The sequence below is a fragment of the Phascolarctos cinereus genome, unplaced genomic scaffold (genome assembly GCF_003287225.1).
Source record: "Phascolarctos cinereus isolate Bilbo 61053 unplaced genomic scaffold, phaCin_HiC Scaffold_7;HRSCAF=346, whole genome shotgun sequence".
Lineage (NCBI taxonomy): Eukaryota > Metazoa > Chordata > Mammalia > Diprotodontia > Phascolarctidae > Phascolarctos > Phascolarctos cinereus.
In genome coordinates this window covers 56,227,195-56,253,652 of record NW_027556180.1, presented here as the reverse complement: position 1 = coordinate 56,253,652, position 26,458 = coordinate 56,227,195, and the positions used below count along the sequence as shown (strand labels likewise).

The window sequence follows — 26,458 nt, the reverse complement described above, 5'->3', positions numbered from 1 at the left end:
ACACACATATACATACACATATATAAAAACATGTATACATGTATATATACATTATGTGTTGTAATATCATATATAATGACAACATATAATACGTAATGATATTTTATATACACATATATATGCAAGAACATGTATAATATAAAAATTTTATTTATATTCCAGTTCCTCACTCTGGGCCTTGTCCAAAATCACAACTGGAATGGAATTCCTACTATTTACTATGTATCCCAAGAGTCTCTTATGTCACCATTGTTCCTGTGGGAGCTCATTAAAATATTGACTGAGCAGTGGATGGGGAGTTAGAAAGAACAATCCGACTTCCAATTCTGTTGCTCATCTGCACAGAGTAGGTGCTCATTACTATTTGATAAATGAGTGAATGAACCATTCATTCTCTCTTAGAGTCTATGTTAAAATCTCCTCATCTTCAAAATGGGGGCACTCTTATACGTTCCAGTATCACCTAGATGTTGCAGAAAAGAATACACTATTTAGATCATGAGGAAAAATACAAAATAATATATCTCATTTTCTCTTATGCACAGTGGCCCTTTAAACAATGAATGATAAATTGGATTAGATCAGAACAGCTAGCTCATGTATCTACCAGAGGTAGTAAAAGGAAATCCTCATGCCCTCCCCCACTGAAACTACAGATTAAACTCCAAAGTGGATGAAAACTTTTCCTTGATGCACTCTTCTCTCCATGTTTGTATCCCCAGCGTACTGTCCCCCACCCACCCCAGTGCCCTCAAGTTGCTGCCATCCCATCGAAGTTTGACTTTTCCCGAGGTACACCATTTTCAGAAATTATCCAACCCTCCTCACACCAATCAAAACTCCCACTGGCTTGGTAAGGCTGTAATCAGGTGATTATTTCATTAAATAAATTCACTAAATTGTGAATGATTAATAAGCTTACCCCACAAATGCTATTTACATTAAAAGAGAAGTTAATTAATCCAAATGTATTCCTAATTAACAAAATGCTTAAAGAAGATATTTTGGAGCACAGATAATTCATGGTCCTCCTAACCTACTCTTTGAGACTATAAACCCCTTCCCACATAACCCATTTTCAAATGAACAAGGGGTCAGCAATTACATAGAATCAGAGTAGGAAGAGACATCGAAGTTCACTTTGTCCAACCCCTACCAAAAAAAAAAGAGTCCACTCTACAGCATTCTTAAAAAAGAATCATCCGATAGAATTTAGATTAAAAAATTCTAAGGAAGAGGACTGTGCTAACCACCAGGTTGCCCTTTCCATATTTGGAATTTAGTATCTCTCTTTTAAAAATGTGACAATTCATGTGCTACCACCACAACGCTGGTGGTGGGTTCTATGGAGGGCAGCTAGGTGGCAGAGTGGATAGAGTTCTACACTTGGATTCAGGAAGACCTGGGGTCCACTTCTGTCTCAGATATGAGTGATTCTGAGCAAGCTACACAACTCTCATCTGTAAAATAAACATAATAATCATACCTATATCCCAGGTTCTTATAAAGCTCAAACGAGCTTGTTTATCCTCTTTAAAACACTACATCAGGGGCAACTAGGTGGTGCAGTGGATAGAGCACCGGCCCTGAAGTCAGGAGGACCTGAGTTCAAATCTGGCCTCAGACCAAACACTTGACACTTACTAGCTGTGTGACCTTGGGCAAGTCACTTAACCCCAACTGCCTAAAAAAACAAAACAAAACAAAACCCCACTACATCAATGACAGTTATGATTATTATTTGTTGTTACCCAAAATTGAAGTAATACAATTTTGGAGAAAAATACCCCTAAGGTAGAGAGGATGGAACATATATGAAGAAGGCATCCAAAGGTAACCTGGGGGGAAAGTAGAATTGGCTGTTTGGCATGTGGCTGTTTGCAGGGCTTCCAGATGGGCTCACCATCATAGCCCTACCCAAGAATCTCTAACATCTCTCAGGTTGCAGTATAAAGCAGATGTGTCAAATACACAGCTCACTTCCTGCCTAAGTGTGGAAACCAGACTAAAATATATGGGAAATATTTAACAAAATTAATAAATAGAAAATAAAAACACAATAGAACCTGGATATTAATTCATGACTTTCTAAATTACTATGGGATCAGTAGGGGGCCTTTCATATGTTTTAGTGGCCCAGTTTCTATTTGAGTTTGAAGCCCCTGGCCCAGTGAATACAATGGTAGACTTGGAGTCAGAAAAACCTGTACTCAGACATGTACAAGTTGTGTGACCCTCAAAAAGTCATTTCACTTCTCTGGACTTTATTTTCCTTATTTGTAAAATGAAGGAAGGGGGCGAACTCAATGATCTTTAAGTTCCCTTCTAAAAATTAATCTATAATCCTGTGAGAAGGAAAACTAAAAAAAGAAGTAAATACCAAACATCTATTTAGTAGTTATTATATACATAATGCTATATTTAGCAAAGATATGCAAAGACTAGATAAGGCCAGGCCCCTGCCCTCAAGGAGTATACAGTCTAGTGGGGAATAAGGTACCAATACAGATTGCTAAAATACAAAGATATTTAATAAAGTTTTAGTGAAATGTGAAATAAAGTATTAAGGTCAAAAGAGAAAGTCTTTTTTCTCACCAGGCAAAGGATAGGGAGGCATCCCAAGCATAAGAAAAAACGTTTGAATAAAGTCACAGATAGGGCAGCTAAATGACACAGTAGATAAAATGCCAGGCCTAATGTCAGAATACTCATCTTCCTGGGTTTACATCTGGCCTCAGATACTTAGTAGCTTTGTGACCCTGAGCAAGTCATTTTACTTTGTTTGCCTCTGTTTCCTCATCCTTAAAATGGACTGGAGAAGGAAATGGCAAACCACTCTAGTATCTTTGCCAAAAACACTACAAATGGGGTCACAGAGTCAGACATGACTGAAAAATGTCTCAACAACAACAAAATCATATATGTAACTGAGAGCCACGGGCCTTAGCAGAGTATAGTCTTGTTTGGTGAGCTATACTGACTACGTAGAGGAAAGTAATACAACCCATTCTTGGAACGGTAAGACTGTATCCATTTGTGTCCTAACGGCAGGAGAGAAGTTTGAACTGGATTCGGAGGGTGATGGGGAGCGACTGAAGATTCCTAGGGAGTGATATGACTAAACCTCTGCTTAAGAAAGATTATTCCGGCAGAGGCATGTGGCCTAGAGTGGGGGAAAAGGGGTAGAAAATAAGCCAGGAAGATAAGCAGGGAGCCCACTGCAAGAGTCCAGGCAGGTGGTGTATAGCTTGCTTGTATATAATTATTTATATGTTGTATTTCCCCAATTAGATTATAAGTTCCTTGAGGGCAGAAACTGTTTGAGCTTTTTTTTTTTTAATACCCAGTGCTTAGCACAGTGACAGGCATATAATAGGCACTTAATAAATGCTTGTGGTGGTGGAGGTGGGAATAAATGAAAAGAAGCAAGAGATGCTATAATGGTTATAGAAAAAGAAAGGGGGAAATAGGAAACCAAGTGAGAAAATATGCCATAGAACTTCACTACCAATCACCTCTCAACAATCAGCAATGATTGGTAAATGACTAACATGATGAGAAAAGAAAAAAAGGCACCAACTGATCCATAGCTTTCAGAGGGCAGACATGGTGAAGCTGAGCTCAAGGAAAAGATGAATGGTGACAACAGTCACCCTTAGGAGGGCTGTCAGATAGTCCGTAGAGCAGAGCTGGGTATAGATGCCCACCTAGGTAAATAACAAACAGGTAAAGAATCATGTTCAGATGTTCAGTCATGTTTAGTTATGTCCGACTCTTCGTGAGCCCATTTGGGGTTTTCTTGGCAAAGATACTGGAGGAGTTTACTATGTCCTTCGCCAGCTCATTTTACAGATGAGAAAACTGAGTCAAATAGAGTAGAGTGACTAGTCTAGGGTTTCTGAACCCAAGACTTCTGACTCCAGGCTGGGTCCTCTATCCAATGTTCCACGTAGTAAAGAAGCTACTTATCACCAAAAAGATAGAACTAACCCTAAGAACCGTCTAGTTAGTGTTTTACTCTTGCAAACTGACCAGGGCTATATCCACTTGTTTCTTTGAGGCACCTCACCATTCTGATCATATCCTTCTGGATACTGTCCAGATTCTGCGTTGAAGGACTTGTTTACTTACCCAGAAGGACTAAGAGAACCAGGAACAAGAAGAGAGGTATTGGCAGTAATTACCAATAGGTGGTACCATCAAGTCATTCCCTGATACTTGGCCGGCACTCAATGAGCCGGGCCAAAGCAAATGCCCTTCCACAAATGGCAACATAATGTATTGCCCACCTTGATTATAATACACTGTCACTGCTATGTCTAATAAATCTTGAGTGACTACAAAAATTAAATAGTCTATATGTTATTTGAATTTCCTTCATATCCATATCCAGAAGAGTGCTTTTCCTCTTCTCCCCTTTGTGTTTCAAAGTAATGAGCATTCCACTGGAAGGGAAGAGATCGAGGTTCTAGGCCAGATCTACCACCAAATGATTGTGTGACCTTTAGAAAACCACTGACTTCTCACTTTCTTCTACCACAAAACTGGTGAATTGGACTAAATGATCTTTAAGGTATTTTCAGGCTCCAAAACCATATTCAAGCGTTATTTCCTAACATAGATTATAGAAACAAACTATGGCATGGAAAACATTATCTCTTATCATCAGCATTAAAGGAACATTTCAGAGCAGAGAAGGCTTTAACCCATCAACATCAGGGTCAAGGATCAATATGAAATGGATAGCCCTAGTTGTCGGAGATAACTTTTCCAGCCTCCATAATAATAGGTTTCATTTATCTCCACTGATTTCTAGTTAATCTTCTGCCACTGTTCATGTTTTAATGGCATGTTTTGGCTTAAAGGTGTATAATGACTCAGGAATTCCAAACTCACCAGCATCTCATTTGGAGAATAATCTCTATACAGATGCTCAAACCATCATTTTAGAAATGTCATTTTTCCCCTTGCCAAGAATGGAATATTTAACATTTTCAGTAAAAACAAGGAAAAGAACAGCCAATGCATGATGAAACACAACTGCACCTGTTACAAATAGTGTTCTCAACCTACCTGGTACTACGGTAGTCATGAGGTTGGCATATGGAGAAAAGCAATTAAGAAAGAACTCATTCCATTTGGAAGGACATTTTCTAACCTGGGGTTATTCATTGCCATTTAAACATCCATTCCTGGCTTGCAATCATTTGTGTCTGCTGTTTGCTGACCTTTTCATTGAAACGAAGGGGAGCCAGATTTGATTAATAACAATATTTTATTTATATAGTACTCAGCTTGCCAGAAACCCAAAGTGCTTTATAAAAAGGGGGGGCAGAAAGTCCTTAATCTTGGAAGTAGGTGGTAAAGTATCACAATCCTATTTTAGACATAGAGAAATGTTAACATACAGATAGAGAAAAAGATACATGAAACCAAAGGAAAGAGAATCCAGATTCTGTGCAGACCATAACCCATCTATTCACTATTGAGGCAACAATATCTTTATTTACCCAATGACTTACTTCAACCTGAAAGGATCCATTAAATCACTGATGTGGGTGCACCCTCCTTGGATGCAAGCTGTGACTCTTTTAGGCCACAGTAAACAATATTTGTACATTTCTGTGGCCAAAAATACATTATCACCCTGTGGCCAAATTTCTTGTGATGAACCTCTCTGAGCTTCGATTAAAGTCCATCACCAGGTCTTTCAGACTTGGTAAGACCTATGACTGCTATAGCCTTTGAAAATTCAGGGGTCATGATGATGAAGAATCAGAGGATGACCTTCTTGGAAGTTACTAAACTAACAATAATGATGATGATGACATTGATGATGATGATGACGATGACAATAATTCACATTCTACTGCTAGGCATATGCCCCAAGAAGGGTAAAATATTTACAACAGCATCTTCTATAGTAACAAAGACTTGGAAACCAAGTAGATGCCCATCAGATGGGGAATGGCTACCAATACATGAATGTAACAGGTTGATTGCTCTGCAAGAAACCATAAAATATAAGAAATACAGAGAAATAAAGAATGACCTGTGAAGTGTTTCAAGATGAAATAAGCAGATCCAAAAAAATAAAATAAAATCCACCATGAAAAATGGAAAGTAGAACAATAAAAAATGGAAATAATACTGGGAGATTATAATAACTAAACGTGGCCCCAAAGAAGGGTTATAGAAATCCACTTCCTTCCCTTCTTGACAAAGCTAGATGATTGTGGGAATGCAGTATACATATGATGGCTTGATTTATTTTTCTGAACTTTTTTTTCTTCTTTTCTACCTTTTCTTCTTTGTTACAAGAAACGAGTCTCTGGGAGGGTGAGGTGCATATTCTGGGAAATAGCAGTGATATAAAACCAGAAGATGTCAAAAATTTCAACATCATTGCTAGGATTTATAATAATAACTGCTAACAATTATTTAAAACTTTGAAGTTTACCAAGCACATTTAAAGAAAATAAGTTCCTTCTATTATTATTCTAAATATTCTTCCTCCTAATAGTCATAACTACGTATGAAAATTTTTCATCCAATCTGATGAGAGCAGGTAGGCTATAAACTACTTTTATAATAGTTGATTGGAATCAGGGGTAATGTCTCATCTGTGAAGAACCTGACAAACACCCGTTAGAGCTATGACACAACAGCTTGAATTATAGCCACCTGCTTAGCCTTTGACGAAATTAATTAGCCTTTTGAATTACAGTAGGATAGATGGGGCAGCAGCAGAGATACACATAAGCCAGTAGGTTTCATAGCCAGAGAGAGAAGCTAAAACATTAGCTATACAAAATGAAAAGAGAATTTGACTGGAAAATATAAATGAAAACCTGATGAGGTCCACGAAGAGACAGGGCACAGCAGCTTGGATCCAAGGATAGCTGCCATGTAAACTGGCTTTGGGTTTTTGAAGTTATACTAATTTTCTGGTGGTTTCTGGAGCTTCTACTCTCCCTGCTGAGCACATTAAAGCATATCACTAACGGATTTACACAGATTTAATTGACTGTTTCAGCCAACAGTTTCTATGCGTTGCCTGACCAAAGTTTTGGAATTAAGTCTGTAATATTCAACCGGAGAGAAGTCTACCATGGAGAACTGGGATAACATTTCATCTGCAGAGCTAATCCAGGAAAATAAGCAGAATAATAAACACATTTTCAAAGTAAATGAACCTTAAATTCACAGAACAAGAAAGTGGATGTTTTCAGAAAAAGATACCAAAGTTTCACAAAGAAAAGAAGGGAAAACAGGAAATCACATTCAGTGGGTTTTTTTTTCTTTTTAAATAACTAGATAGAAAAAAAGAATGGAATAACAATAATAAATCACCTTCTTGAGCCACCCAGAGGAAAATATTCAGAGTATCTACACAGATAGTTTACAAAATTGTGCTTAAGAACTCAGTGCAAATGAAAAAAAAAAAAAGAAAAAGAAAAGGATTATTCACATTCCCTAAGGTTCTACTGCAATCTATTTAAAATGTCTTTGGGTCCAAGGGGCCATGACTAGCGACAAAAGGTTTCAATTCCCTTTAGGGAGGCTGTAATTATATATGAAAAAAAAATAAAGTAAAAGTGGTGTTTTGGAAATTGTGAGAGTGGTTTATAAGAGAAACATGCATGACATCTGAGGAAGAACTTCTGCATTCTCTGCTAAAGGCCAATCTCATAAATCTATGTACTTGCTCTTTTTGTTGTTTTTTTTTTTCAACTGCATTAGCCTGGCCCTCAGCATCACTTTCTAAGACTCAAAGGGTCATGAAAATAATTGAAATAATTGGAATAATGGTGTGCCCTTGTGGCCTCCAGGGGCCTCTCTTCTAGCAGCATTTCCATTCCATATGCTCATTCATAAGGCTCCTTCATTAACAACCTATGTGACCTATAGTTAGGATATAGACTGTACTACAATAAAAATTTCAGAGGCCATGGCATAAAGTGGAACCTCCTTGGTTTCTTGGTTCATAAAAGAGAACAGATGATCTCTGAGGTTCCTTCTAGGTCTATACAATTCAATTCAATAAGCTTTTATTATGTGGCTATTGGGGCTGTGAATAAAACATGAAAATAAAACTGTGCCTAACCTCAAAGGGCTTATACTCTGCTGGGGAGAAATAATGCATACATGGACATAACATAGGTTCAAAGTAATTTTGAAGATGGAAGTGGGTGGGAACAAGCATTAATAACTAGGAAAGTCAGAACAGTCCTCACGTAGGAGATGGCACTTAGAGTAAGCCTTGGAAAGAAGTCGGGATCCAAGCTGTAACAGTCCATGATCCATAGGACTCTTGTGAGCATTGATCCATTGTGGAGCCTGCTCTATCTGGCCATCATCATGGCCCTGTGGTACGATTCCCATGAGACATCAGAGTAAGAAAGCTAGGACTTGGCTTCCCCACCATCTGCCTCAGCTCCATGCTGAATAGCATGGGATTCTCTAGAGGAACAGCACTGCTCACACTTAAGTTATGCAACCTCTGAGTTGGAAGAGGAGTTAAAAAAAAAAAGGCAAATTTCAAAGCCAAGAAGCTTCAGAGGTAATTGTTTTCCAAAACACTTCATTTAGAATGGAATTTCTTTCCAGTAATTCCCATACCAAGCTTCTCATCCCAAGAGTTCTTAAAAGGAACAAGTAGGTTAAAGTTGTCAGGGAAATGGATATGCAGGTACATACAAACACAGAATGAGTCAATTCTTCATGCATCTTAGGGAGGAGAATCCTTCTTGCCTTTGATATTTAGCCCAAAAACAAAGCTTTCACTTAAACTCTTGTGCTATATGATTCTCCCTTTATTGAAAGGCATACATGGAACTATGAGCTCTCATATTGCTCTGAGCTCCTCTAGAGAGATGGTTGACAAAAATTTGGCCATGGAGAAGAGGTTAAAAAAATTGCCTTTGGTATGGACCATCACCTGTACTACCAGACCAAGTTGATGTGTTATTTTGTTTTGCTAAATGATAACTGCTTTTTCTTTTTTTCTTCTTCATTACAAGATGGATGACTTGCTGAGAAAGGGATAAGAAAGGGTATATTCAAAAAATTAAAGTTATGTAAAAACAAAAGATATCAAATAAAGTTGTACTTTTAAAAAGTTGACATTGAAGATCAAATTTTTTGTTGAGCTCTAAAAAAGAAAAGAAAACAAACAAAAAAGTTGACAAACATTTCATTCACACAGTCCAAAGGTACGTACAACTCTATTCTGATCCGCCACCACTTGGTATAAAAAACAGAGGATCATAGGCAGAAAAGATGGAATTTCCCTCCACAGGCAAGTTGGAAGATTAGGGCTGGATAGTTATTTCTCCCATTTAAACAGTTTTCATCAACTGATCCTAAAGAACCTTGCTAATAAGCATCATTGCCAATGGGTAGGTATCAAAACTAACATTGATCAAAGTTGAAGAAAACTGTGGAATTCATCTTGGTTGTTGGGCCATTCTAAGTATAAGATTCACAATTAAGAATCCAGTATTAGCTATTGACAAATCCATACATACCGCATGAATTTCAGTTACAATGCACCATATAATCCGGAGATGGCATCCTATTGTCATTGCTGTTTTTATCACGGTCTCCATTGTTCTCCTTCCTTTTCTGGGGTAGAAAATGTGGGTCAAGAGAACTGCAAATAGAAAGCTAGGAAAGGAGGAATGAAGGGGAGGAACACAACACTGCTATACAAGTATCAAGCAGGTGTACTCAGTTGAGGGTAGCTGATGTACAGTAGAGTTTTAGTCAGAGAACCTGGGTTGAAATTGAAGCTCTTTTACCTGTTGCTGATAAGTCCACTAAGAGATTTGATCAGATTACAAAGCATAGAATTTTCTCAGGAGAGGATGCCTCCTGCAGAGGTAAACTAGCTCTCTAGCCCCTTGCCACGAGGACACAGAAAAACTTCTCTGATTGGTCCCCAGTAGCTAAGGCTGTTGGTGTACTCTCAGCAAAAAGGTAAGGCTCATGTCTACCTCCACGAGAGGCACTCTCTCTTATAACAAAAGCCAATGCCCTTTATTTTGACTGTCAGTTGGCTGGAGGACTTATCAATTGGCTAGGTATTCCCTTGATTAACTCCCATTACAGCTCTAGTATCTGAAAGGCAGTGTGGTATAATGGTTAGAGTACTAGACTTTGAGTCAGGAAAACCTTAGTTTAAATCTTCCTTCAGATACCAGCTGTGTGACTGGAGAAATCATTTTTCAGTCTCAATTTTCTCACTTGTAAAATGAAGGAACTTGACTTGGTGGGCTCTAAGGTCTTTTTCAGCTCAAAATCTAGCATCTCCAATTACCTGTATAACCATAAACAAGTCATTTCAGCTCCAGAAGCCTATTTTCCCATCCATAAAGTAAGAACACTGATTAGAGGATGGCTAAGGTCTCTTCCAGCTCTAAAAGCCCCAAGTCTTTGACCTCAGCTCTCATCTAAGCTTCCATGGATGGAAAATGGAAGGAAATTTGAAATCTGTTCTGTCATCCCACACATTTAACAGTGTATAACCCTCCAAACACATAAATATGCAGTACTGGGTTCATACTGGAAAAAACCATCTTGGGACTGGGAGCCTATGTGAAAATGGAAAGTCTTGGCTTGTCTCCAAGAGTCTGAACAGTGTTCACAGACAATGAAGTTGAACTGTTAGCCTGAAAAGGCCTTCACAAACCCAACGGGAAGTCTAAAAGCAGCAGTCAGGAATTTGCTAGTGAATGAGTATACTGCCCTTACCCCACCCCAATACATATTCACCCTTGCTACCAGCAGGTCAAGTATTCTGGGACCAAAGGATGTAGAAATCACCCAATTTACTGTGGCTTTGATAAAGAACAGGCTTAGAGAGATGGAAGCCTTAAACAATGACGACTTACAATGAGGGATCTTATGGATGGGTAACACCTATCACTCCTCCCAAGCGAAAAATGGAGGGAAATATTCATGAAGGAAATGGCATTTGGTTTGGGCTTTAAAAGACAGGTAGTGGCATGAGTATTGGTGAAAATGTCTTATTTTCCCTTCAAGACTGTTTTTTTTTTCACGTCCAGCTTGGGGCCTTACATGTAGTAGGTTAGGTGTATGCATGGTAAGATATTTGTTGAATAAATGAATGATAGGATTCTGACATTTCACAGAATTTAGGATTAAAAGGGAATTCTAATTCTAACATTTCCTACTTTTGTGTGATTCAATGAACCACTTACAGGATCACAGATTTAGAGCTGGAAGGTGGTACTCTTTTTCAGCCTCCTCATTTTACCCTGAGAGGTCAAGGGTTTGGAAGACTGAACTTGGAGCCACCATACATGATTCTGAATACCCCTTCTCTCAATTTATTACCTGTGTTACTTTGCTCAAGTCACTTGATATCTCCAAGCCTCAGCTATCTCATCTGTAAAATGGGGAGAGGGAAGGGAGTGGACTAGACACTAGAGAGTCTCCCTCTAAAGTCCCTACCAGCTCTGGATCCTGTGATCCTATCAGAGACTGGCCCAAGCTCACAAAGGTAGGAAAGAGTAAAGCTAGGATTCCAACTCAAGGCTCCTGACACCAGATCCAGGGAGGGCTGCTGATGCCACACTATATTTCCTCTCGTATAAATCTAGGCCTCAAAGGACTCCATCAAGGCAGCAGCTGATGGGAGAAAGGGTTCATCAGATTCAGCATCAGAAGACCACCAAACATGGAGTTTGCAGTATTCCTATATCACTGCCATAAAAGCTGGAGAGTCTGATACAGAGGGCAAATTCACCATAACTCTCAAATTGCTACTAGCAGAAAAATAATGACTGGCATGTGACTGCCTATACAACTCAAAAGGAAAACTCACCACAGGAAAAAAAAAATAAAAATAAAAAAGGAAGGGGCAGCAATGGCTAAGACCAGACAGAGACCAAGATGCCTGCTAGGTGAATGGCCTAACAAATCCATCGCGTCAGGATCGCTCAAGAATACCGATCAGAGCAAAACAGGAAAACCCAAGGGTGAGAATGGAATCAGTAACATCAAGTCTGAAACATTTTAAGCTGCCCTCCTCCCCGCCTTTTCTGCCTCCTGCCCCCTCCTTCCAGCGAGCCACAAAGCATCCTGAATTATGTAAGAGTAACAACTTGAGAACTGTTATAGAAAAAGAAACAGCCCAGTGTGAAGGTGGGGAGGGTCATGCAGGCTTCCCTTGCAGCTGGGACAGGACTAAATTCTCTTCATTATTCTTAGCCATGTGGAGTAAGAAAGGGATTTCTTTCTGCAGCTGGCACTCTGTGTAACTCAAGAATCAGAGATGAAACACTGGACTCTGTTCCCTCTGAAGATTAGAAAGGGGTTGAGGGTTGTTTTTATGTGGGGGGTGAGGGGAGTGTTCTAGGGGAGAAAAGATTGCTTAAAATTTGGGTTTTATTTGGATTTAAGGATCTATCAAAATTTAGAATAAACAATATTTAATTCCTTTAAGTAAAAACAGTTGAATTAGCCCCAGGAGTTGATATTATTTACTTCTAGTAAAATCAGTGGTGCCTAATCTTTTACAGATCTTTTTATCTATAAATCTTTTGATACTTAAAAAGTATCAGATCATTTACAGATTGACTGTACCTCCATGCTTTTACTGACTTAGAAGGAATTATAAAGCTGGATGGAACCTATAGAGATGGTTCAAGAGTCAGGACTGATGATCAGGATTTGGAACCAGAAGGAACCTTCAAGGACAACTAGTCTACCCCACCCCCTCATTTTACAAATGAGAAAACTGAGGCCCAGAGAGTTGACTTGCTCAAGGTCATACTAATGGTAAGTAACAAAGGTAAACATAGGTCAGCAGAGTCCAAATTCAACAGTCTTTGCACTATAACACACTGTCTCCTCTGTGTAACAACAGAAGAGGGGCAAATGATGGAGAAGCTGGGAGGGAACAGAAATAAAAAGGATGGTTTAGTTTTGGTGAGAAATAGCTTCCACTTCTAAGAAAGAAAGAACTAAGAAGAAGGAAACAGAACAGAAGGAATAGTGGCTTGGGAGGCAGAAGACCTAGGTTCAAATCATAACCGGTCACTTCCTACTATTGTGACTTTGGGCAAATCACTTAACTTTTCAAGGCCTCACCTATAAAATAAGGAGGATGGATCAGAGAATGAGGAAGGTAGACCAGTAGGCCCTCCCAGCTCTAGAACTACCTTGCTAAGGAGATAGTCACTCCAAAGACAGTAATCCTTTGAGTGCTGAATAAGTGAATCTATAAATCACCTATTCTCCTCTGAAAGATGTCAGGGATGGAAATTTCATCACCTCCCTTCACAATCCTGGCCTATGTTTTGATCCTTCTCCTCAAAGAGTTGTCTAACAACAACAAAACATTTATTAAGTGCCTGCATGTTGGTAATACAAAGATAAAAATCAAATAGTACCTGCCTTCAAGGAGATGACATTCCTGGGGTCAGGGGGAGGGGAGAGCAACATTTACACAAGTAAATAAATACAAAGTACATGAGAAGCAAATGCAGTGTAATAACGGGAGTCTGAAATTTGCAATAGGAATTTCTCCCATTATATCTTAAATCAATTTCCATTTCTTCAGACCGACACTGATAACAGATCATTATCATTTCTTTATGGCTACAAATAACCACTAAACTCTTGTCCTCCTCGTCAGGCTAAACACACACCAATCCTTTTCATGCTTTTCTCACAGACCCTGTTTTTTACCCTGAGTCTCTGTCACTGTTTCTATTACCCACACATTCATTTTAAAGCAGGATAGAGCAAAGTCTAATAAAAATCTTCCTGATGCAGAGTATAACTGAAAGATTCTTTGCCAGCCCTTCACACGTTACTGTTTTTGAATATACACCAAGATTATGAAGGATTCTCCTTGGGTCTACTCCTTTGCAGTTTCAGCATCACTGGCCATAGAATAATCCCATGAAAGTACCCACTTTGCTGGTGAAATGAATTGGGATCCCTGCCTATAACTCTTCAATTGGGGAGAAAGGAAAGAAGTACTTCACTGGGGAAGGAATCCATAAATACAACATTTTTCTTCCTCTATTATTTTCCCCCTGGTAATAAAGTTTCTAAAAATGAAGTGTGCCTCAGATGATGTTTCTCTATTAAGATCATCATTACTGTAAGAAGTAACTCAAATATAATTTTTACCAAGCCTTTCCTTTGTTTTGCCTGTTAATAAAACTTGTTGAAATCATATTTATTTTTCCCTCTTGGCTTTAATTTTCATATTAATGTTAGTTAACAAAACTATAAAAACAATCACAAAGGCAATTCCCCTCTCCCCAAAAATAAAAAAAAAATAAAGAACATGGATTTAAAGACCTGAATCATGATATCATAAAAAATTTTGGAATTTAGATAAAAGAAAAATGAGAAAATAAACTTTCATAAATCAGAGCAACAAAACAATGGAGGAACTTCTGAAGGTTATTTTTTTTAAAAGTTAAGGAACTTGCTTAAGTCCCAGGAACATACTGTGTTCAGAAGGGGAACACAAAAGGGAAATGATATTACTGCAGACTCTGTTCCTAATGAAGAGTCAAGCATTTCCCTGGAGCAGTGGCCACATGCCACTTGACTCCTTCAATTTCAAGTCTATAGCATAAAAGTCTTCTACTGAATTGTTAAGTGCTTCAGGGGAAGGGGATGGAGAGGGTAGAAAAAGTGAAAATAAAGAGAAAAGCCTAAATATGACCAAGCCTATAAACCAATTGTCCTAATTCACTGTTTATTCTTATGCTGGGAAGTGATTTTGGATTTTCTTTTTTTTTAAGTCAAGAGTTATGTAATGAGCACCTTAAGGCTGAATCCAGTTAGGGCATATCCACTAGCGTCCTCTTATTTGTACTGTTATTTCATATCCCCAATTTCAATTGATCACATGTACTGGCAGCTGACCAGCTATTTCTAACTGGTCACATACCTTGCATCCACTGTGAGTTCGAGTTTTCATCAGTGGGGTCGTGGTGCACAACTCAATGGCTTCTGGCTCATGGAAGATGACTGTGGGGAGAGGTTCTTTCCTCAGCGTTAGGACATTCAATTTAGTCTTCAACATGGTCTGAAAGTGCTGAAAAGCATGAAAATAAACCCCAGCAGTGGTTAATTCTTTAGATTCCACAAATGCCAGTCAAACCTAGTAGTTAAAATTTCCATACTACTAGCTCTGTTCTAATTTGTTGACCAAAGAGCTTCTTGGCCAAATGTAGATGAAACAGCAATCCATGTGACACTTAAAAAAAAAACCCCACTCTCATGAGTGCCAGTGTGAGCCCCAAAACTTCAACTCAACTAGCACACATGGTGCCACTGGAAGGATGCTGTCAATGTTGGCTACCTAACAGAATAACATTTCCCACTGAAATCCTGGAGGCCAGACGGAGACTATATGTCTGATTAGAGCAAAGATAGGGAGAGATCAGAGTGGAGAAAGAAAGTGGAATTGGATTGGGTGGGGGAGTCTTTGTTTTTGTGGATGGGGTGAAATCCATGTCATTATAGAGAGAATCTAGGGAAGTAGAATGAAAGAGCATTGCATAGAAATGTAGATCAGAGCTCGGGTCCTAACTCTACTCATCCATGGCATAAGGTAAGGCATGTCATCTCTCTTAGAGCCTGGAGAGGCTATCACACTGAACTCATGATTTCATTGGTATGAGGTACTCCCAGAGGAGAGAACTCCTCTAACAATTCAGTTCAGCACCTTCTCTGTAATTTAACCTTTTGGAGAGTTGCCTAGGGTGCTAAGAAGTGAAGAAACATGTCCGAGATCACACAACCAATATGTGTTAGAGGCAAGATTTGAACTCACATCTTCCTGACTCTAAGGGCAGCTAACAAATACACCATGCTTCATAATGGAAGTTCATTAACTATCTATCACAGGCATATTTCATTTGTGAATGAGAATACAGTGACTTCTAACCTAGGTAATTCAAATTGATGCTATTTTCAATCTTACTCATTTCAGTGTTTCTGAAGCCATGAGGTGGCCACCCACCACAGTTGGCCAAACACACTCCTATTTCTGGAATCCATTGCTGTCTGCAATCCTGTGGAGGCAGATGGTGAGGGAAGGATACAGACAAATGGATGTTCACTCAGACATATGCAGACACGTTCATAAGTACTTTTGCCTAAAAGATATACTGCTCAAAGTGAAAATGAGGGCAGAAGTCTAAGAGCTCCTTTCTGAAGGACAAAAGCTATTGTCAACCATAGATGGTATGTCCAGAATGAAACAAAGCAAACTTTCAGTCCTTGCTTAACAAGCTACTGATATCTATTGTTTAATGTATATGGTGAGAAGGATGGGAAAGAAAAAGGGGGTCATAGGTCACCATATTGTTTGGAACAGAAAATAGGTGATCATTGCAAGAAAACCTTCCTATCCATCTCCTGACCAAAAAGGAAGGAAGGAAGGAAAGAAGGGAGGAAGGGAGAAAGGGAGGAAGGGAGGAAGGGAGGAAGGGAAGAGGAGGGAGGGAGGGAGGAAGAGAACAAGCATTTATTAAACACTATGTGCCAGGTACTGTTCTAAGTGCTTTACAAAAAAAAATTCTCATTTTTGATTCTCAAAACAACCCAGGGAGGTAGATAGTATTATTATCTCCATTTTACAGCTGAAGAAATTTAAATAGACAAATGTTAAGTGACTTAACCAGGGGTTAGGTTAACAACCTATGTCTATAAAGCTGGATTTGAACTTGGGTCTTCTTGATCTCAGGTCCAGGGCTCTACCCACTTCACCATCTAGTTGCCTATGTATACACATATATCTATCACTTTTGACATTTTAATTTTAATTTAGTTTTAACTATTATGTATTCAATTCTTTAGGGAGGGGAACTCCAACTCAAGACTGACTTCAATTCAACTCAATAAACATTTATTGTGTCTACTATGTGCCAGGCACTGTATTAAGTACTCGAGATATAAGAAAGAGGCAAAAGACAGTCCCTGCCCTCAAAGAGCTTACAATCTAATGGAGGAGATAACAGGCAACAGATAAATACAAAGAGAGCTACAAATAGGATAAATATGAAATAATTAACCAAGGGAAGGCACTGGAATTAAGAGGGGTTTGGGAAAGCCTCTTATTGAAGGTGGGATTTTAGCTGAGACTTAAAGGAAGCCAAGGAGGTCAGCAATCAGAGTAAAGGAGAGAGAGAGAGAGAGAGAGAAAGAGAGAGAGAGAGAGAGAGAGAGAGAGAGAGAGAGAGAGAGAGAGAGAGTGAGCACATTCTAGAAATGGGAGAGACAGCTAGAAAAACAAACATGGGGAGCCAAGAGATGGAGGGTCTTGTATGAGGAGGAGCCAGGAGGTCAATGTCACTGGATTGAATCAGAGACATTAATTTGATCTGATAACCTCTTTTGACAAGCAGAAATACTCTCTGAAGCACTAAGCTTTTTGGATATTTATATCAGTGTGAACTATTTTATTCAGAGGTTCTATTCCTAGCATCCAGTTGATCAGGTGCAGCTCCACTGAGGCCAAGGGGAATTCTGATTGGTGGGGAGGCACATCTTAGTACTTAGATAGAAAGGGGGTATCTGCCAAGGGTGTGATCTCTAGAAGGAGATGATGGGTGGGTATGGGGGAATGGCAAAGCATCCTGGGTGGTGGTTCAGGACAGATAACGGGCAACATGAGGATGTGCTGAGGTATGAAGAGGGAGGGGACATGGTACCAGAAGAGACAAGAGGCAATCAATAGGACACCAACTTGTGCTCTCTTGCAGTTTGACCCATGGACACATGTCATTGAAAACTATCTCAGGGCAGCATTTGCGTAGGTGGGTGCTCCTTGGGCCACTAGAAGCTGACGCAGTATCAGGTGAGGATGACAGTTAACCAAGCTGCCAAGTGGGCACTGGAATCTAGGGTTATTTTTAGCTCTCTAATTTATCCCTAATCAACAATTCATTAATTGGCATTTATTAAGTATCTACTACATGTAAAGGAGGCAGTTAGGTGGCTCAGTGGATACAGCACTGGGCCTGGAGTCAGGAACACCCGAGTTCAAATCTGGCTTCAGAATCTTACTAGCCGTGTGACCCTGGGCAAGTCACTAACCCTGCTGGCCTCAGTTTCCTCATCTGTAAAATGAGCTGGAGAAGGAAATGATAAACCACTCTAGCATCTTTGCCAAGAAAACTCCAAATGGGGTCAGGGAGAGTCGGATATGACTGAAACTGAACAACAGTACTGTCAGTCAGGCACTGTGCTAAGTGTTAGAGATAAAAAAAGTCAAAAGAAGTCCCTGCCTTCAAAGGAAGAGACAATAGGCAAACATAGGTAATCAATCCTGTTCTATTCTTTGTACATGAGAACAAAACAAGAAAAATAAAAAGGGCAAAGGAGGAGGAAGGGGGACCAAACTGTGAAGGTTAAATGAGATTATGTATATCATGTGAAAAGTTTTTTATGAAAGGAAAAGCACCATATACATGAAAATAACTGCCATTACCATAATGACCATCTCATTTTCACATGGATGGCACAGCGGACCACATACCTGCCTCTTAGTCAGGAAGACCTGGGTTCAAGGACCACCTCAAGCCCTACCTCTGACATATGCTGGTTCTGTGACTCTGGGTTAGTCTTTTACCCTCTAAGTACCCACTTGGGATCCATTTTCCCACCAGTTATTTCTTCCATGTTGTATGGCCTGAGGGTACGCACAGTTCTTAGTGCCTGGGTTGTAAAACAGTTGTTCATTTGCATCCGTAAAAGAAAATACCTCACCTGGAGTTCCTACACCAATGAAATAAGAGCCTTGAGGAATTCTCAAATCCCATTTGAAATCACCATTTGAAGCAGTAAGCCCATTGCTGCCCCCTGGTCCTCTTGGCAAAGTACTGCATAATGATTTGTGTCTCTTCTAATCACAGACTTGGAGGATTTTAGCATTTATAGCAAGCATCACTTGGATCTGGAAAAGATCTTATAGGCCATTGGGTCTAACCCCCTTATTTTACAGATGAGGAAACTGAGACAAAGAGAGGTTATGTGATATGCTCAGTCCCACAGCTATTAAAATATGGGGGGAGGGGAGATGTCTGACCTCAGTTCCAGAACTCTACACAATGCCCTGCCTCCTCAGAAGATTACTTTGTAGGAGTACAGATTTAGAGGTGGAAGGGCACTTAAGAGTTCCCCTAGCCCAACTTTGTCATTTTACAGATGGGGAAACTGAGGCCTGGGGAGGTTAACTGACCTGCTCATGGTCACACAGGTAGCAAGTGAATTTGAATTCAGGTACTCTGACTGAAGAGCCAGGACTCTCCCCACTTTATCATCCTGCCCCTCAACAACAACATAAGGTAACAGAAAAAATGCTCTTCTTAGAATTAGAACACTTTGGGTTCAAGTCCTGTCCCTGACACTTTCTCTCTGCTGACCACGGACAATGTATTTCACCTTTCTAAGCCTCAGTTTCCAAAATCTGTAAAATGGGCATACTTAGAATTATACTATCTGCTGCAGTGGATTTTTCTGAGGAAGGTACATTTGCTAACCTGAATGCACTATATAAATTAAGCAATTATTGGATGGTAAGGGCCTATATAACCTTCTGAAATGGCAACCAACCAGTCTAGATTCTGAGTCTCACAGGAAGACCAACTGGTATCCATGATGCTGCTCCAGCTAAGCCCAAACTGGCTACAGTTTGAGACTCCTCACTTCATGCATATGGAATAAAAATAAATAAAAATAAATGATAGAATGATAGATGGATGGATGGATAGATGGATAGACAGATAGAAAAATGAATGAATAAATGGATGAATGGGTAGATAGGTAAATAAAGTTTAAAGCAAAAAATAAAAATAAATCATGATAGGTCTGCAAATATAAGTGATATCAGCATCAGCTTTTCCTAGGGGGAAATGTGAAAAATAGAGACTGTATTTGGGACCAGAATTAATGCTGCCAGATGAAAGATGCACCAAGGACCATAAAGAAAATGCTTTGTTCTGTTTTCCAGCAGGAAGAAGGAAAGCATCAGGGAAAAGAGAGGCCCTGCCCCTGTTGACATCAGACAAAGCCCTGCTTTCTGCACTAGTGGCTTATTTGGTATCCCAAAATGGAGCCTCCAAATCAGGCCCATTGATGCTTCTAGCATAATCCCTCACCCCACGGAAATGTACAGTGGACTCTGCTTGTTTTCTTTCAAACATTCCTCTCTGCCAGTTAAGCAAAGGGGGATTTACATATTTTACCAATTCAAACTAAGAATACATTGAGCATTGTATTGATTTTGAATTAATACTTAGAAAACTGAAGAGACCAACCCCTTCTCCCAACCTCTGCCACCTCCCACCAAAAAGAAAGTACTGGATGCTGAACAGAGAACAGAGATATTGGTCCTGACTCCAACCTTGTCTGACTTTGCACATCTTCTAACCTATCTGACCTCAGTTCGCTCATCTGCAAAATGGGAATAGTAATACTTACACTTCCTATATCGAAGGGGAATTACGAAGAAAAAGCTTTGTAAACCATAAAGCTCTATTATCTTTTGCAGGCAAAACTAGCACCCACTTTAGGTTTATATCTTAAAAATCAGACTCACAGAATTTTAGAACCTTAAGGGACCTCAGTCTTTACCCAGACAATGCCCTCCCCCACTCTTTTTCTTGGACCTATAGAAAGCTTCAGTGAGGAATCTCTATGAACCAATGTAGCTCAGCAAATGCTTGGTAACTTACAACCTTTAAGAGTTCCTTGGGGCCCTGAGACACTAAGTGACTTCTCCAGGGTCACACCATCAGTAAGTATCAAACAACTGATTCTCTCCCTATTATGCAACAGTGCCTTGGTAATTAATCTATATCAGAACAAAATTCCCACTGCAATATATCTAAAAAGGGGCCAATCAATCAGTAAACTAAATAAACATTTATTAAAAGCCTATTCTGGTCAAGAAGTTATGCTACAGGAGCAAAGACAAAAATGTTCCCTGATCTCATGGAGCTTACATTCCTGGGGAGGTAGGGAAAAATAATATGTATGTATATATTGTGTTGTTCAGTCATGTCCAACTCTTCATAACCCCATTTTAAGATTTTCTTGGCAAAGATACTGGAGTGGTTTGTCATTTCCTTCTCCAGCTCATTTTACAGATGAGGAAACTGAGGCAAATAGGGTTAAGTGACTTGCCCAGGGTCACACACCTAGTATCTGAGGCCAGATTTGACTCATTAAGATGATCTTCCTGATTCCAAACCCAGTGCTCTATCCATTGTACCACCTAGCTTACACATCTATACAAAATAAAAAAGAAGTCATTTCAAGGGATAGGTAGGCAATAGCAAATAAGAGGCAACCAGGAAAAGGCTCACATAAGAGGAGGTATTTGAGCTCAGATATGAAGAAGCTTAGGAGTCTAAGAAATGGAGATGAGGAGGGAGTGCATTCCAGGCATGGGGACCTGAGTAAAGGCAAAGAAATGAGAGACAGAATGTTATGCATGAGGAAAAGCAAGATGACCATTTGTGCTAGATTGTAGAGTGCATGAAGGGAAGAATGCATAATAATCCTGGAAAGGTGGGTCAGAGCAGGGTTGTGATGGGCTTTCAGTGCCAATAGAAATTGTAATGGATCCTAGAGGCAATAGGGAACCAGTGGAGTTTTCTGAGCAGGGGAGGGACTTGAGTAGACTTTGTTTTAGGAATACCACTTGGGCAGCTATGTGAAAGATTGATAAGGGAGGAGAAAGGCTTGAGGCAAGGAATCCAAATAGAAGCCTATTGCAATAGTCCAGGTCAGAAATGAGAAGGGTCCCTGATAGGATGAGGCAGTATGAGTGTGGAATGGGTGGAACAAAGGTGGGTATGGCCATACAGTGGGCAAGAGTTGGCAATTGACTGATTCTTTGCTATAAGGGTCAGTGAGGAATTGAAGGCCACCAGTGATAGGGAACCCACTATATCTTTTCCATAAGAATGGCATAAGACTATGAAAACCCCACAAGTTATATCCACAACATTCCCCAGATCTCCAGTCTAATAACCACATCAAATGAAGGAAATGAAGTTAGTCTGGCATCATCTGGTCTTGAAAAAGTCACATTGATTCCCTGAGATTACTGTCTCCCATTCTTTCCTTTTCTACATTTAGAACCATGATGGAACAATGCAAAGAAAATGGACTTTGGCATCAAATGACCTGAATCCAAATCCCAACTTTGCTGCTTGTTACATGGGCGACCTTGGGCAAGTGAAATAACCTCTCTGGGCGTCATTATTCTCACCTATGAAATGAGAGGCTTGGATCATCTCACACCTAAGGTCCTTTCCAACTCTAAATCTATGGTCTATGAATGCCAGCTTCACTCCTGTATGACCTTGGGAAAGTCACTTAATTTCTTTGAGCCACAGCTTCCACATTTCTAAAATGAGGACTGGACCAGATTATCCGTTTGGGCCCTTCCAGTTCTGAATTTATGATCCTATGAAGGTAGCTGAAATATTCCATAAATTCAAAACAACAAGGCAACCTTTAATATCCCCATCCAGTAGTTAACTGAAAGCTAAAAGATGGGTTATAGTGATAAGTTTTAACTTGCAAATCACTGGTCTCTGAAACCCTCCAAACACTCTAGATGTCAACAATGAAGGACTGTTAGGGATGAATGGGTACTCCACTTTTCCATGTAATCTATGATGATCTAGGATTCCAGTATGACAGACTCATATATGGCTGACCCAGCATTTGTTCCTTTATTGCAAATAGTCACATTTTCCTCAATTTTTACAAAGGGAGCAATTTAACTTCAGAGAGCTTCCTTTCTGATGCTCATTAGTTGTCTGAAGAGAGTTTATGGAAAGCTCTATTTTTAATTAAGAAACAGCTATTATTAAACTAACTGAGAAGTCATTTTCACACACCCCCTTCATTATTCCTTCAGCTCTGATTATGGAATTTCTGTTTCTGAACTTCACAGGTTCTCACAGCAGATTCTGTAGGAGAGGCACAGAAATAATGCTGTGCCCAAAACTGGTGCAGAAAGCCCCTGGTACTTGTGAAAATGCCTCACTATGAAAAGATTTCCATCAGTTAGAGAGCTGTGCTCTGAGCACATTTTGAACAGTCGTTGAAATACCAAACTCAGGTTGTTCACAGGGACAAAAAATTAGAGATGGATTTTTCACTCCAGTAAACTCCAGGGGTTAAATAAAAATTGTGTTGGTTCAGAGGAAAGCTTTGAATGTGGAATCGGAGCATTGCTATTGACATCCTATCTAACTTTGGGAAAATGACTGAATCTTTCGTCTTCAGTTTTCTCATCTGTAAAATGATGGGGTTGGATAGCTGGCCCTACAGCCCTATTCAGCTCTAAATCTCATGGTCCCATCATCTAGTTGACAGAAAATATCAATACATCAAAAACTTGTAATTCCATGACTATGGAAACTCCGCATAGCTATGTGGGTCATCATTGATCAATTGTTTATAACCTTAGAGAGCTGGCTGAGGGTCAGAGATGTTCAGTGACTTGCCCACGGTTACACAGCTATTATGGGGATGAGGCCAAATCTGAATCCCAGTCTTCCTAAATGCTAGTTGAGCATTTTATCTACTATCGCAGCATGTCTCTGAGGAAAAGTTATTTAAAAATTTAATTAGGATTAGAAAAAAGCAGGCTTTTGTGTTGATTTCAATTAAAAGTTCTCTCTTCCCACTTTCAACAGGTTAAAAGTACAAATGTTAGTTAAATAGTTTGGGCCCATTTGGATAAATGATATGTGATGAATTACTTCCAGATGCTTCCTTCAATCTCACTTAACAAGCATTTATTAAGCACCTACTGCATACAGATTATGGTTTTGGTGGAGTTACAAACCTTATATATCAGACAATCCCCTGTCCTCATGAAGCTTATGGTCCAGTAGGGGGATATGACACATAAACTAATAACCACAATGCACAATAACCAGATGAACATCTAAGAAAGGTTCAAGCACAGGGCCATGTTGGGTAAAGAAAGATCATTTAAGAGGGACAGAAGTTTGGACCCAGCTCCTCTTTCTCTATTTGCATTTTAACACTGGAGGGAACCTCAGAGTTCACTTAGATCAGCTTCTCTCTCAAATTCACTTGATTTGAGTTCAAGTTCAATGTTGCTTCTTTGATTCTGCCATTTCCAAATGTCCCAAATGCCCTTCTTAATTCCCAACTAGAGTTGAAAAGCAAGTAAACTCTGAACCTCGGTTTTTTTTTCTTTCTTTCTTTTTTTTTTTAATATCCAGCCATTCTGTAACTAGCCATGTCCCTAAACAGCATGATGGACAAAACAACAATTTGGAAGAAAAGGCAAGCACTTGGTGTCACAGGAACCATGTTATTTATACAGTATGGTAAGTGAGTCACTGGCAAAATGACAACAGACTTCACATAGGTTAATTGGTTATTGCTAAATGATATTAGCTGGGGGCAGTGTAATGGGAGGTATGCTTATCAACAATTCCAGCTATTCAACAAGCATTTATTCAATACCTACTCTGTGTTAAGCATTGTCCCAGGTACTAAGAATACAAGGACCAAAAAAAAAAAACTTCAAGGAGTCTTCAAGGAGTTTATAACCTATTAGTTGGAGAGCTACATATCACACAGAGAAGTAAATGCAATGTATCATACAAACTTCTCTCTTTGACTTTCTATAATACAAAGTAACATAATACAGGGCAGTGTCAAGTGCTTATCACAAGAATGATGAGGATATAAAAGGTAAGCCTGGAGCTGAGCTCTGAAGAAAGCCGAGATGCCAAGAAGCAAAAACTAGATGCCAAATTTCTAAATTTAAAGTGTGTAATTTCTAAAATAACTTCAAACTGGCCTTCTTAAAAAGGTATTGCAATAAATAAATAAATAGGTATTGCTATGCAGATGCCTAATCCCCTATATTTATGGTGCAAATGTGCTTTCATGTGTACCAATAATTGAGATCTCTAAAACTGGACTCCAGAATGTGCAGCGGGATGCAGCTTAGAAAACATGGCCAGAAGTCAGTGCCTGGCAGGAAGCAGCCATGAGTGCCTCTCTTCTTCCAGTCATAAACAAGGACAAACTAGCAGAGAAACTTTCAAAAAATAAATAAGCTTTTAGAGTCAAGCAAAGTATAAGGACCAGTTATGTTTGCATGGTGCCAGACCTGGAGTCAGGAAGACTCATCTTCCTAAGTCCAATCTGGCCTCAGATACTTCCTAGCTGTATGACCCTGGGCAAGTCACTTAACCTTGTTTGCCTCAGTTTCATCATCTGTAAAATGAGCTGGAGAAGGGAATGGCAAACCACTTCGGTATCTTTGTCAAGAAAACCCCAAATGGAGTCATGAAGAGTTGGACACAACTGAAGAACATGGTAGTCAGAGGAAAGACACAAGCACAGTAGGCAGAGCCATCATAAGAACAGGTCAATTGAGGACTTTGTGCTAGGCCTTTAACATTTCGGGAGTGTATTTCCTCCCTCTTTTAATCTTCTGGCCTGCATAGCATATAGTCAGAAAGACCTGGGTTAAAATTCCACCTCAGGGGCAGGTAGGTGGGGTAGTGTATACAGCACTGGCCCTGAAGTCAGGAGGACCTGAGTTCAAATCCAGCCTCAGACCAAAACTGGGCACTTACTAGCTGTGTAACCCTGGGCAAGTCACTTAACCCCAATTGCCTTTAAAAAAGGAGGGTGGGGAGCCAAGACGGCAGAGTAAAATTTCACCTCAGATAATTACTAGCTATGAGATCATAGACAAGCCAGTTTCTTCATTTGTAAAACAAAGGGGTTGGATTAGATGGCCTGGAATGTCCCTTCCCACTTTAGAATGATGCTCCTATGAACAACACCCAATCCCTTCTTGCAGCCCTAGGGTCTCATCCCTCTCTTGGGGCCCACCCTCTTCTACCACCATGCCTTTTTTCCTACTCCAGGGCTTAGGTGGCCACTCCCAGAGAGACATGCACTATAACTGAGTCCAGGGTGCCCTGTTCTTAGTGCATTGGCCCTTCCATTGATGTCTATGGTCACAAATCCGGTAAGAGTCAGAGGTGAAGCTTGAACCCAGTCCTTCCTGATGCCAAGGCTGGCACTCTACCTACAACTGATCAGAGTGTTGGATTCAGTCAGGAACATCTGAGTTCAAATCCCACCTCTGATGCGTCATAGTTGTGTGGCCCTGGACAAGTCACGTATTATCTTAGTATCCCAGTCAGCTCTCTAAGACTCTAAGTTATAGAATTGTTACAATCCTATTTTTTCATCTCTAAAATGGAGACAATAGCACCTTCGTCACAGGGTTGCTGTAAGGATCAAAGGAGACAATACAAAGTGTTTTGCAAATCTTAAAAGAACTAAATAAATAGCTATTCCTGTTATTTTTTTATTTCCTGCAGTCTTGTCATTGTACATAGTAGGGCTTAAAAGTTGGTAACCTAAA

The 26,458-nt window shown here is 39.7% G+C and overlaps 1 protein-coding gene across 2 annotated transcripts in view; it reads right to left on the bottom strand.

The window, feature by feature from the left end:
- Positions 1-26,458, bottom strand: part of PID1 (phosphotyrosine interaction domain containing 1) — a 286,570-nt gene that overhangs the window by 161,246 nt on the left and 98,866 nt on the right. Inside the window, exon 2 of one of the 2 annotated variants that reach the window (XM_020970965.2) lies at positions 14,945-15,091. The exons of the other annotated variant lie outside the window; for it this stretch is intronic. Within the exon in view, the coding sequence (XP_020826624.1) occupies positions 14,945-15,091 (147 nt within the window). The remainder of the gene's footprint in view (positions 1-14,944; positions 15,092-26,458) is intronic. 2 annotated transcript variants of the gene reach the window in all.